The sequence below is a fragment of the Antechinus flavipes genome, chromosome 1, assembly GCF_016432865.1.
Source record: "Antechinus flavipes isolate AdamAnt ecotype Samford, QLD, Australia chromosome 1, AdamAnt_v2, whole genome shotgun sequence".
NCBI lineage: Eukaryota > Metazoa > Chordata > Mammalia > Dasyuromorphia > Dasyuridae > Antechinus > Antechinus flavipes.
Genome location: NC_067398.1, coordinates 649,590,461 through 649,603,510, shown reverse-complemented (window position 1 = coordinate 649,603,510; position 13,050 = coordinate 649,590,461). Strand labels below are relative to the sequence as shown.

At 46.8% G+C, this 13,050-nt stretch overlaps 1 protein-coding gene across 2 annotated transcripts in view; it reads left to right on the top strand.

The window, feature by feature from the left end:
• The first annotated feature begins 2,901 nt into the window (after positions 1–2,901).
• WDR97 (WD repeat domain 97) overlaps positions 2,902–13,050 on the top strand; it is a 47,645-nt gene continuing 37,496 nt past the window's right edge. For both annotated transcript variants that reach the window (XM_051971322.1, XM_051971323.1), the window contains exons 1-6: positions 2,902–3,859; positions 4,930–5,172; positions 5,307–5,397; positions 5,566–5,698; positions 5,922–6,043; positions 7,012–7,075. In XM_051971322.1, the coding sequence (XP_051827282.1) occupies positions 2,902–3,859; positions 4,930–5,172; positions 5,307–5,397; positions 5,566–5,698; positions 5,922–6,043; positions 7,012–7,075 (1,611 nt within the window). The remainder of the gene's footprint in view (positions 3,860–4,929; positions 5,173–5,306; positions 5,398–5,565; positions 5,699–5,921; positions 6,044–7,011; positions 7,076–13,050) is intronic.

Genomic DNA, 13,050 nt, shown 5'->3' with positions numbered 1-13,050 from the left:
TAAGGAGAATAGCTCAGCAGGGGAGTGATCTCTCAGGGGAAGAGACGCGTGGGATAAAATGTGGTCTGAAAAGGGATGGAGTGCTGTTCCGAGAGGAATTCTGGAAGGAATGAAGAGGGGCTCCCGAGGGATGTAGTTTGGAAGACCATTTCAAGATGGGTCACTGCTGTGGGAGAGGCGCCACCCAGGGATGTGGTTGAGGTGTATGGCCAGGTGCCGGACATTAGGACCAGAAGGAGGGATGAGAAAGATGTGATGAGGAAAGATCGGGCCCGTTATGGAAAGTTTGCTTGTAGAGTTATCAGGGAGTGGGACGGGCTACTCTGTGGAGTATTAAGTGCCGAGAGATGTAATTAAGGAGTCTATTCTGGGGAGGGGCATTCCTATGGAGGGGGAGGGAGGAATACTGGGGTGGCGCTACCATGGAGACGAAGTAATGAGGGATTGACAACAAGCTAGAAAACAGAGTGATTGAACCGTGGGACGCAGTTATGTGGAAGGGTGGGATCGGCTCTATTACATGAAGGAGCTTCAATAGCGGGGCACTGTCCCCTTAGGAATACAGAAGAGGGATTCTGCCCCTCTGCACGTTGAAACAGGGAGAGGGAGCTGTCCCTGGGGTAAGGAATGGCAGCCCCCAACCCAGGTCCCAGAGCCGCAATGGAGCGGAAAAGGTCTAAGACAACCTTGGCGCCAAGTCAAAGGGTCCACAAAATGGATAATCTCGAAACGTTGGAAGAGCCTCCGCAAACCCTGGAACTTGAAAGTCAGGGCACTGGCCCGGCCCAGTCAGGTGAGCTTCGAAATGTATACAGTCCGAAAAAGATTTTAGAATAGGAAAGTACTAAGTTTGTCTCCACCAGAATCCACTCTCTAATCCTACCTTCCGTTTCTTGGGAACCCCTCGTCCCAGCCTTTCCCTCCCTCTTCCCACTTGGTCATGGTAAACTAATGTCGAGGCCCTCCAGACCTGAGAGCAGAGGAAGCAGGCTCCCCACCTAATCCCACAGCCCCAGCTTTTAGATTCCAGTGTGTAGTAGGGACAGGAGAATGGGGACAGGGAGGATCTTGGGTTACCCCTGCCATGGACTCTGGTATTCATGTCCAAAAGTCGAGGACGTGACCACAACGACGACTGGCTCTTTCTCCTCGAACGAACTGTGGTGGAGCATCTTGCCTTACTCCCGGGCCCGCCGACTCTGGCTCGTGTTGCGCTCCGGCTTGTACCGTTTAGTGGAAAAGGTAGGGACCCAGCCCCCATCCTGTCTTCACCAGGGTCCATCTGTGACGCCACATGGCGGTCCTCTCCCTGTGACTCCCCTGTGGGGCTTCCCCCTATGTTCCCCCATTGGGTGATCTCCCCAAGACATCCTCCCTTGGGTGGTCCTTTCACTTCTTTTCCCAACACGCTCTCCTCTGGTTCACCCCAACCCAAGCGCTCATCGAGCCGGCGACACTCTGCCTCACCGGAAGTCTTGTGGTCTCCGCAGATGAAGCGCACCGAGTTGAGGGTGATGCACTTGACCCACGGCTTGGAGTCCCTGCGGCGCTTGGAGATTCCCGCAGGACTGCTGGCAGTGGCCCGAGACTCGGAAAGCACACGCCTGGTGCTCCTGGACAGATTAGGCCAATTGCATCTGCACGAAGAAGATGGCTGGGCCCGTGGCCACATCCAATTGCCGATAGAACTGACGGGACTCGTGGCCCTCGTGGGTTTTCAGCACATGGGCCAGCGTCCAGGCCGCTTTATAGGTTGGGGCCCCAAAGGAATAGTGGTACTGAGCAAAGACCTGGAAGTAATGTCCCGCAACATCTTGGACCCGTCCCAGCTACCCACATGCTGTGGTTTGATACCTGGGAAATCGATGGTGGTCATTGGTGAGCAGGGAGGTGGACTGTCATTATGGGAATTTCGAGGTGGTGGCCGGCGACTGGTGTTGGCCGCTGTGCTCCCGACTCTCTCAAAACAAGGACGATCTTTCAGCCGCCTGGCTGTAGACGTGGCCCCCCGTGGGGTCTTCCCCCGTTGCTTCGCCGTCTATGGGACTGACTTGTTCACCTACGACCTGGCTAACCGCAAGATTTTGGATGTGCGCCGGAAGCTGCACAAAACGTGAGAGAGGTGGAAGGGATCGACTGAAAAGGAGAGGAGGGAAGGAAGGGGGCTCCAAGATATACTGAGAACCGAGCAAGGCAAAGGAGCAGAGGATTGGCAGGCTAGGGTTTACCGGGAGGGCGATGGAGGATGGAACTGAGCTCATACAGCAACTTTCTGGCCTACACGGCATGTTTTACAGAGGAGTCTTAGATTAGCCTCCTCCTCTGCTCCCTCCCTAGCCTAATCTCGGACGTGCTGTACTGTGAAGTTGCAGATGTTGTGGTAACAGCGTCTCGAGACAGCACAGTGAAGGTGTGGGATCCCGACTGGCAGATCCGCAGCGTTTTTGTGGGCCATAGAGGTAATGAAGGCACAGTCTCCAGACTTCATTTGCCGTTCTTATGATTCCACGACTCTGCTCTAAATCCTACCCTACTAGGTAGACTAGGATACCTGGAGCCTTCCATTCACCCTCTTTATTATCAAGATGCAGCACCCCTAGATATCTGGCTCCACTCTTCACTTCTACTTGCACCAGGCGCTGCCCTAGGACCCGTCACCCATTCCCAGCGTGTGGAACCTTCCGCCACCTTGCTCCGTGAGGCAGTCCTGCTTTCCCTTACCTTTCGCTCTCTCCCCTCCCCTACACTGTACCTAGGCATCCCCTTCCCAGGAGGTGGCCCCCGGCCTGTATCTCCCGCCCCCCATTCGCGAGGTTGTGTTCCCTGGTTCTGGTGACCCATGTCGTGTCCCGGCCCCACCATTCAGGTCCAGTGACAGCTTTGGCCTTGTTGCCTAACTCGATGCTGGTGCTGTCAGCGTCCCAGGACATGACTCTGCGCACCTGGAACTTGGAGACGGCGCAGCAAATGGGCGAAGTGTCTCTTCGGAGTCCTTGGGACGGGATCTCCGGGAAGGAAGAGATTATGTCATACCCCACCCCTAGCAACTGCTTCGAGACGGTGTGCCGTCTCTGGCCTCCGGTGCGGCCGGGGGCGCCCCTGCTGGCCCAGGGCGCCACGTACCTGGAGCTGTGGACCGTGCGCCAGCTGCACCACCCCCTGGCCACCCTTAACTCGAGCGTGCAAGGCCTGGAACTGGCGCCTCCGCTGCCGCAGGCGGAGCGGCACTTGCTGCCGCAGCGAATAGTGAGCAGGTGCGCCGACGGCACGGTGCGCGTCTTCTCCTCCGTCACCGGGCTGATGATCTCCACCCTGCTGCTGCAGCCCGGGGAGCTGGCCGCGGCCACGGCCTACTGCGTGCCCCGCGAGGTCCTGCTGGTGCTGAGCAACGAGGGCGCTTTGCTGCGCGCCAACGCCGCGCGCTGCCCCATGCAGGTGGTGCGGCGCCTGCCGCCGCCGCCGCCGGGGGAGCCCCAGCCCTGCTGCCTGCACCTCATCAGCCACGTTGTCGACCAGCTCCGGGCCTACAATTCCTGGGAAGGCGTGCACACTCGTGGCGGGGAGCTCCGCAAGAAGAGCTGGCACGGCACCAAGTGGGAAGACAACAACAGGTCGGCGGCGCTGCTCCGGGAGCCCCAGGGCTTCGGAACGGGGGGGCGGGGCCGGGAGAAGCCCCGGAGCGGGAGAGGTGGTGACGTCCCTCCTCCGCACCGCAGGTTCTTGCCGGTGATAGGCTACTCTGACGGCTCCATCGCGGTCCTGGATTGGGGCTCTTTCCGGACGCTGTCTCACAAAATGGCTCACAGCCCAGGTTCCACGACTAACATTGCTTCGTGTCCGCAGAGTCTGGTGACCGCCGGTCAGCGAGCCCTCACCCTCTTTTCCCGTCCAGGCTTCCCATCCTCTGCTCTGTCCTTTCCCTGTCCAGCCTTCCCCTCCCTCTCCAAACAAGCTTTCACCCCTTCCACCCCATGGCCTCCTCCTATTGAATCCTCCTTCCCCCCCTCCCTGACCTCACCCTCCATCATACATTTCTCACTTCCTCATCCACTGGTCCTTTTGCACCCAAGTTCTCTCCCCTGCCTTTCCCCTTCCTGCTTCATCCTCCCACATCTCTCTGAAACAACCATTTCTTTTTCTTTTTTTTTTTTTAATTTAAATTTATTGATTTCTTTTTTAGTCACAGTGTCAATCTGATTATCTAATGCCTTTCTCCTCCCCATCCCAGAAAACCATTCCTTCAAAGAATTGAAAAAGAGAATTTTAAAAGTTCAGCAAAATTAACCAACATACATCAAGCAAGTCTGACATAATATGCTCTCCACCAGAGGTTCTCACTTTTCTAGAGAAAAATGGGAGGTTGATTGTCAGATTTCTCCTTTGGGGACAAGCTTGATCATTATAATTTGATGGAATTCACTTTCTGTTGTTTCCATTGTTATTTCCTCCCCCCACCCATTTTGGCATTGTGTATATTTTCCTGGTTCTGTTTACTTCACTTTGCATCGATCTTACAAGTCTTCCCATGCTCTGCCTTCTAAAAATGCAGTAACATTCCATTACCTTCATGTTCCATAGTTGGCTGAGCCATTTTGCAATCGATGGGCATCTACTCCCTGTCCCTTTTTTGAGAAAAGAAAGTCCTATACACATTTGTTTCCTGCATAAGACCTCTCTGTTTTTGATCTCCTTGGAGTTTGTGTTTAGTGGTGAGACCTTTGGATCAGCCTCACTTTCTTAACATAGTCCCAAATAAAAATGGCTACCCCCATACCCCAGGCTCCAAAAGCCTTCAAGGCCCTGCCCTGATGCTCTGAGAAACTTCTTGACCTGTAACAAAACCTGCCAAACCCTGTCCCCCCTTTCCTCCCGGAGCCCTGTCCCTCGGGGAAGCTCCCTCATGGCTGCTTTCCTTCTTTCTGGCGGTAGGCACGGATAAGACTGTGAAGATGTGGCAGGTATTTCCCTATGCGGAAGACAGCCTGACCTTGCTTCGGACGTTTTTCTGCTACCAGTCGACGGTGGCAGTTTGCCCCCTGGGCTGTCGGGTCACTGTGGCCTTTGAGGACCCCTGCAGTGCCACTTACTCCCTGGTGCAGTACGGAACGGCTGGATGCGAAGAGGCTCGCCACGACCATGGCCCCCATGAGGACCCCACAGATCACATCACAGGTCAGCGTGCCCCCGTCCCTGCAGAGTTTTAGATCAGACTGGCTCTCCCGGGTCTCCTAGTGAGCTTCCCTTCACCAGAGGGAGAATGCCATCCTGGTTCTAGGCTCCCTTTCTTGTCTCTTCCCCAACTCCAGGCTTGTGCTGTTGTCCTTACTTGAAGCTTTATGCCTCCTCAAGCCTGGATTGCACTTTGAGAATCTGGACGGAGGACAATAAATTGCTCAGGTATGTGGTTGGTGTAGAGTATGTGTAGCTGGAGCCCAGGGGACTTGTGGAGCCAGCAAACTGTCCTTGGGCCTCCCATTCCCTACCTGCAGAACAAGGGGCTTAGAGGGGTGGTCTGGGGGAGAGAAAATGAAACTGTGCACTCCCCTCCTTGCCCTTCTTCTCCAGGATAATGCATCTGAACATGCCTCCACAGGCCATCACCTTCTGCAATGACAAGGGGGATCTGATCCTTGCCATTGGCTCACAGCTGTGCTTTCTCTCCCACAAACTCTACCTGCCCACAATATATCTGGTCAAGGTACCTCCCAGCACTGGATCGGGATTCAGAGACTGTAGCTTGGAAAACCTGGCTCTACCTGGGTGATTCTGGACAAATTGTGCTCTGGCTCAGACTCCTGGTAACCCATGTATTTCTCCCTCCCCCCCCAAAAAAAGGGAGCCACAGAGACCTGTTGGAGGGGGCTTGTTTGGCAGGCTCCCAGTTCTAGTACGAGGACTGTTCTCTCCTCCAAAACCTGCAGGTGCTGTGTCGGAAACTGCCTCACCCTAAAGATGACCAACCCTTGTTGATGTCAGATCTGGAGCTACTGACTCCCGAAGAGCTGAAAAGGCTGAAAGGATGGCAGGCTCTCCCTAGAGCCCGGTCAGAGCAAGCCCCTTCCCCTCCTCTCTCAATACACAGCCTTCTCTTCTCTGCCCCCCCTAACCTTTGACTTTGACAGACCCCATAACAGGAGCAATCCTCAGACCCTAACACCAGTTCACTGGCTTTGCCAGCTCCACAGACCCCTCCCCCCCAGACTCAGGGACCACAGCTATCCAAGGACCCCACAGTCTTGTCATACCATCAATCCCTGCAGACCTCTCACTTGTCATACTTGTAGCTTTAGATTCCCTAGCTGCCATGGATTTCTGGATCCTAATACCCCCACACCCAAACCCCCAGACCCTCCAATTCATCTACTTGTCCCATCAATTTCTTCATCCTCATTCTCTCAACTTCCAGACCACTCTCACCCCATTCTCTCAGTGCAGCTCTCTGCAGACCTGTCGTCACAGGCCCTGTGACAAAAGAAAACTTCTGGTGTCTGATGACACCAGACTTTTCTTGTAATATCACTAACAAGTGAGCTAGTTTTAGGAAATCCACAGCCAGCTCCTTTTTATAGGCTCTGATTATTGGGATGGTTTTCCTTGCCCCTCTCCACCTTCTAGTTCTGCCTTCTGTGGTCCAAGTCTAAACCTGGTATTTCTTCAAGCGAGGTTAGACGTGTACAATGCTTTGTATGCTATTGTTTATTCATTTAGTCCCCTGGCAACTCTTGAGATCCCTGAAGAAAACAGTTCTGTCATCCCTAAGCCTTCTCTTTAACATCCCCAAGCCTTCTCTTTAACATCCCCAGTTCTTTCAGATTCTTGTATGGGTGGAGGGGATGGGATTCCTCCCTTCTCCCCAGAGGCTGCTCTGATCTCTCCCTCTCCCAAGGGTCCCAACCCTTCTTGCTCTTCCCTCCCTCCCTTCCTCTCCATGTGATTGTGCTTAGCAGTCCATGGGTGTCCCACCAAGGGCTGGGTCCCGTGTCTTATTCTTGTTCCATTTGTCATGTGCAGGATGAAGCACAGTGTAAAGCAGGAGTATATCGATGCAGAGAAGAAAGAACTGGAGATCAAGGAGGTGTGTAAGGGAGAGGAGGAACAGAAGAAGGGGATGGGAGTGGGGCTTCACCTCCCCAACCTAACTCCCTACCTAGCAGCCTCCCAATCCATGTCTATTCCCTGGAAAGGTTTGTTTTTTCCCTTTCTTTGTCCTTGCATTTCTCCCCATTTTTGGCTGTCACCATATATGAGTCTGTCTCCATTTCTAGTTCTGTGACTCAAGAATGAATCTCCCTGGTTTTGTCCCTCTTTGCCTCTATGTCAGCATGCATCCTTGTCCCTTTGCTTCCCCTGGACATGCCATTGGGCAGTACTGGGTGAGTGTGGTGTTATTTTTCTTCTTTAAAATATATAAACCTCTCTCTGGGAGAGAGCAGGTTTCTTGGGGAGGTTTTCTGGAGGCAGCCTTAGTTGGAAGTAATAATCACCCAAAATGCAGCCAGCTGATAAAAATGCAAACATTTATTTTCTCCTTCCAAAATAGCCCCGTTAGTTGAGGCCCATCTCTCTACTTGGTTCTAAGAGTTCTTGCAGCTTTGTCCTTTGCTTCTGCCTCTGCTTTCTTCAGCCTCCAGAGCCAGCACCAAGTTGAATCTTTCTTGCCTCTGAGAGAGGGCTTCTGGCTCTCAATCTCCCAGAGTGCTCTGGGTCTGTCCCAGCGTGCTCCTCTCCCAATATAATTCAGCTGAACTCTCTCGACTGGGTTTATATATGATTCTTCTGAGAGAATGGGATTGTGGGATATTTCCCAGCGTGCTCTTTGGCCCTAAGAGCTTCAGGGAAGGTGTGAATTTGGACATCTCATACGAAACCCTGAAATCTCCCAAACGTGTGAACTCCAATGAGTAAAGGTGTGAACACAAGCATTATATCAATTACATTGAGTTAACACTAGGATTCTAATATCTCCCTTGAGTAATCACCTTGTTTCTAGTTAACACTAGGATTCTAATATCTCCCTTGAGGAATCACCTTGTTTCTAGTTAACACTAGGATTCTAATATCTCCCTTGAGTAATCACCTTGTTTCTAGTTAACACTAGGATTCTAATATCTCCCTTGAGTAATCATCTTGTTTCTAGTTAACACTAGGATTCTAACATCTCCCTTGAGTTATCACCTTGTTTCTAGTTAACACTAGGATTCCAACATCTCCCCCTTTCTTTTGTTTTAGAACATAGGGTGGTCATGACCTCCCTGAGTTCCCAAGGAGGTGAGAACCCCAAAAAGGTGATTACCCCTTCCCTGACTGCTCAAAAAAGGAATGAAAAACACCATAAAAAGAAGGTGGTCACGCCCTCCCTGACATCTCAGGAAGGGTGATGAAAACACCAAAGGAAATGGGAAGTCAAATCAGATTAGCGGATTTCTGAAGGGGCTCACTTGAAACAGGTACACATAAATCCATCAGTATGGGCCAGAACTTGAAACAGATATAAATGGTATACATAAATCCATCAATATGGGAGGCATTACACATAATTTACATAAGCACATAGCAATATAACACAGGCTAGTAGTAATGTAACAACATGAATCAACATGAAAATTTAAGTACTGCAATAGTCTCATTAACAATTTTTCATCTCAAGAAATCCAATGATTCTTGCAATTACATAAAATACATAAGCACATAGCAATATAACACAGGCTAGTAGTAATGTAACAAATAACATGAATCAACCTGAGAATTTACACATGTCCATAAGTCCAAAAGGAATCCATTGTCCATTAGTTCATGTGCCAGGAATCCAATAGTTCCTGTAAGCTTTGAAGTACTGCAATAGTCTCATCAACAAATTTTCATCTCAAGGAATCCAATGATTTTTGCTGGTTTTTCAAGAACTAAAACAGTCTCATCTTGTGTTAAGAAATCCAATGATTCCTGAAGATTTTAAAAGTTCTTTTAACAGTCTCATTGTCAGCCATGCTCTTTCAGTGTCAGATGTTTCTTAAATCTCCTTTGTTTTGAAGTTTTTCTCTTTTTCTGTTTCATCTCAGGGAATCCAATGATTGTTGCTAGTTTTTCAGGAACTGAAAGCTGAAGATTTTAAAGTTCTTTTAACAGTCTCATTGTCAGCCATGCTCTTTCAATGTCAGATGTTTCTTAAATCTTCTCCTTTGTTTTGAGGTTTTTCTTTTTTTCTGTTTCTCTCTGATGGACAAGGCGAATAAGACTTGTTGGCACCCATCTGATTCATTCTCCATCTGTATCCTTCTCTGTTTGTAAAAATACAAGCAAACCCTTTCTCCCAAGCAGTTAACCTATCTAATTCCCTTCTATTTACCACTTTTGGGATTTCTCATCATCTGATAATTACATTGGAACTGTTTGCACTGGATACTGCCTTGTTGGGTTAAAAGGCCTGTATTCTCCCCAACTGTAATCCTGATTGCTTTTCTGTTGGTTGATGACATCAGAGTTCTGAATTTCTAAAGTCTCTCTGGGTGTAACTTCAGCTGCTATCATGCCTTACCTGTCCTTTGATTGATACCTTGGAGCTAGGCCCTGCCTCTCATTTCTCTGGGTCAATCTACATTCAGAGGCCCAATGAAAACCTTGGCTACATTTTGGACATGGGGTTTTGGGTTTTATTCTCTCACCCTGTCTTCTCATTCTATCTCCATAGCTACAATAAACTTGCAAATGTCCAACTTTTCCACACTGAAAACATCTACGAGTTTCTCTAGAAGTCCCTTGCCAAGAAGGACCTTGTCTTTCCATGTTCATCATAGTTTGGGCATAATAAGCATTTGTGCCCACTGTGGCACAGCGTCTCATGATCTCCTCTAAAGGAGCATTTTTGTCTAGTCCCCATATAATTCTTTTGCAAACCTCATTGGCATTTTCCTTAGCCAAATGTCTAGCATTATTTCTGTAGCAGCATTATCTCCAATGGTTCTTATTACAGCTATTTGCAAACATCCCACAAAATCAGCAAAAGGTTCATTGGGACCTTGCTCTATTTTTGTAAAAGCTTTATTTCCATTTTTCTGTCCAGGGAGAGAATTCCAAGCTTTTATTGCAGCCTTAGAAATTTTCTCATACACTTATGGGATAATAAATCTGTTCTGAACTCTCTGCATACTGACCTTCACCAGCTAGTTGGTCAAAAGTGATTTGTCCAATAGCTCCTGTTTGCCTGTTGCATTGGGCTTGAATCCTACATAATTCATGAAACTCCGAAAGCCATAATAAATTTTGTCCCAGTTCTAGACATGTTCTAGCTATGGATTTCCAGTCATTCGGGGTTAAGATTTCATAAGACAAATTATCTAGTAACATCTTCACATAAGATGATGTAGCCCCATAAAGAGTGCATCCCTTTTTCAAATCCTTAATTTTTTCCAAATTAAAAGGAGTGTATTTTCTCTCTTTTTGACCTGAAGAGTCAAGCTTTTAAATCACAGGATGTACAGTTACAAAATCAGATATATCTTCTCCTTCATTTTTTGCTTTAATTAATGCTTCTTCTAATCTTGTCATATTCTGCTTCACAGGAGATGCTGATTGTGTTTCTGACTCTCTCCCTCCCCCTGCTTCCTCCACCCATGAAGGGTTAATTGAGAGGGGAGGGTCATGAAATGTGGAATGATCTAATTCCTCCTGCTGTGAAGTATCATACTCAGAATTATAATTAATTCCATTCTTTTCACCTAGTTCAGTTGGCACTTCTCCTTCCTGCTGTTTCTTCTTTTTCCTTATTTTAATACTTATAAAATTTCCTAAAGCCAGTTGTATTAAATTATATGTATTAAGTATGTCTTTGGAAATTGAGTTAGGCCCATTTTTATTATAGAATTGACAACAATCTTTTCCTACCAATTTCCACTCGTTTAAATCAAATTCCTTTTTTTCTTTTTTTTTTTTTAACTTTTTTTTATTATATATTTTATTTTATTTTATAATAACTTTATATTGACAAAATCCATGCCAGGGTAATTTTTTACAACATTATCCCTTGTACTCATTTCTGTTCCGATTTTTCCCCTCCTCCCTCCCCTAGATGGCAAGCAGTCCTATATATGTTAGATATGTTGCAGTATATCCTAGATACAATATATGTTTGCAGAACCGAACAGTTCTCTTGTTGCACAGGGAGAATTGGATTCGGAAGGTAAAAATAACCCGGGAAGAAAAACAAAAATGCAAATAGTTTACATTCATTTCCCAGTGTTCTTTCTTTGGGTGTAGCTGCTTCTATCCATCATTTATCAATTGAAACTGAGTCTTTGTCAAAGAAATCCACTTCCATCAGAATACATCCTCATACAATATCGTTGTCGAAGTGTAAAGTGATCTCCTGATTCTGCTCATTTCACTTAGCATCAGTTCATGTAAGTCTCTCCAAGCCTCTCTGTATTCATCCTGCTGGTCATTTCTTTTTTTTTTTTTTCTTTTTTTTTTTCTTTAATTTTTATTTAATAATTACTTTATATTGACAGTCGTTTCTGTTCCTATTTTTTTTCCCTCCCTCCCTCCACCCCCTCTCCTAGATGGCAAGCAGTCCTTTATATGTTGGATATGTTGCAGTATATCCTAGATACAATATATGTTTGCAGAACCGAACAGTTCTCTTGTTGCATAGGGAGAATTGGATTCAGAAGGTATAAATAACCCGGGAAGAAAAACAAAAATGCAGATAGTTCACATTCGTTTCCCAGTGTTCTTTCTTTGGGTGTAGCTGCTTTTGTCCATCATTTATCAATTGAAACTCAGGTCTCTTTGTCAAAGAAATCCACTTCCATCAAAATATGTCCTCATACAATATCGTTGTCGAAGTGTATAATGATCTCCTGGTTCTGCTCATTTCACTTAGCATCAGTTCATGTAAGTCTCGCCAGTCCTCTCTGTATTCATCCTGCTGGTCATTTCTTACAGAACAATAATATTCCATAACATTCATATACCACAATTTACCCAGCCATTCTCCAATTGATGGGCATCCATTCATTTTCCAGTTTCTAGCCACTACAAACAGGGCTGCTACAAACATTTTGGCACATACAGGTCCCTTTCCCTTCTTTAGTATTTCTTTGGGATATAAGCCCAATAGAAACACTGCTGGATCAAAGGGTATGCACAATTTGATAATTTTTGGGGCATAATTCCAGATTGCTCTCCAGAATGGCTGGATTCGTTCACAACTCCACCAACAATGCATCAGTGTCCCCGTTTTCCCGCATCCCCTCCAACATTCATCATTATTTTTTCCTGTCATCTTAGCCAATCTGACAGGTGTGTAGTGGTATCTCAGAGTTGTCTTAATTTGCATTTCTCTGATCAATAATGATTTGGAACACTCTTTCATATGAGTGGTAATAGTTTCAATTTCATCCTCTGAAAATTGTCTGTTCATATCCTTTGACCATTTATCAATTGGAGAATGGCTTGATTTCTTATAAATTTGAGTCAGTTCTCTATATATTTTGGAAATGAGGCCTTTATCAGAACCTTTAATTGTGAAGATGTTTTCCCAGTTTGTTGCTTCCCTTCTAATCTTGTTTGCATTAGTTTTATTTGTACAAAGGCTTTTTAATTTGATGTAATCAAAATTTTCTATTTTGTGATCAGTAATGGTCTCTAGTTCATCTTTGGTCACAAATTTCTTTCTCCTCCACAAGTCTGAGAGATAAACTATTCTATGTTCCTCTAATTTATTTATAATCTCGTTCTTTATGCCTAGGTCATGGACCCATTTTGATCTTATCTTGGTATATGGTGTTAATTGTGGGTCCATGCCTAATTTCTGCCATACTAATTTCCAATTATCCCAGCAGTTTTTATCAAATAATGAATTCTTTTCCCAGAAGTTAGGGGCTTTGGGTTTGTCAAATACTAGATTGCTATAGTTGACTATTCTGTCTTGTGAACCTAGCCTTTTCCACTGATCCACTAATCTATTTCTTAGCCAATACCAAATGGTTTTGGTGACTTCTGCTTTATAATATAATTTTAGATCAGGTACCTGCTGGTCATTTCTTACAGAACAAT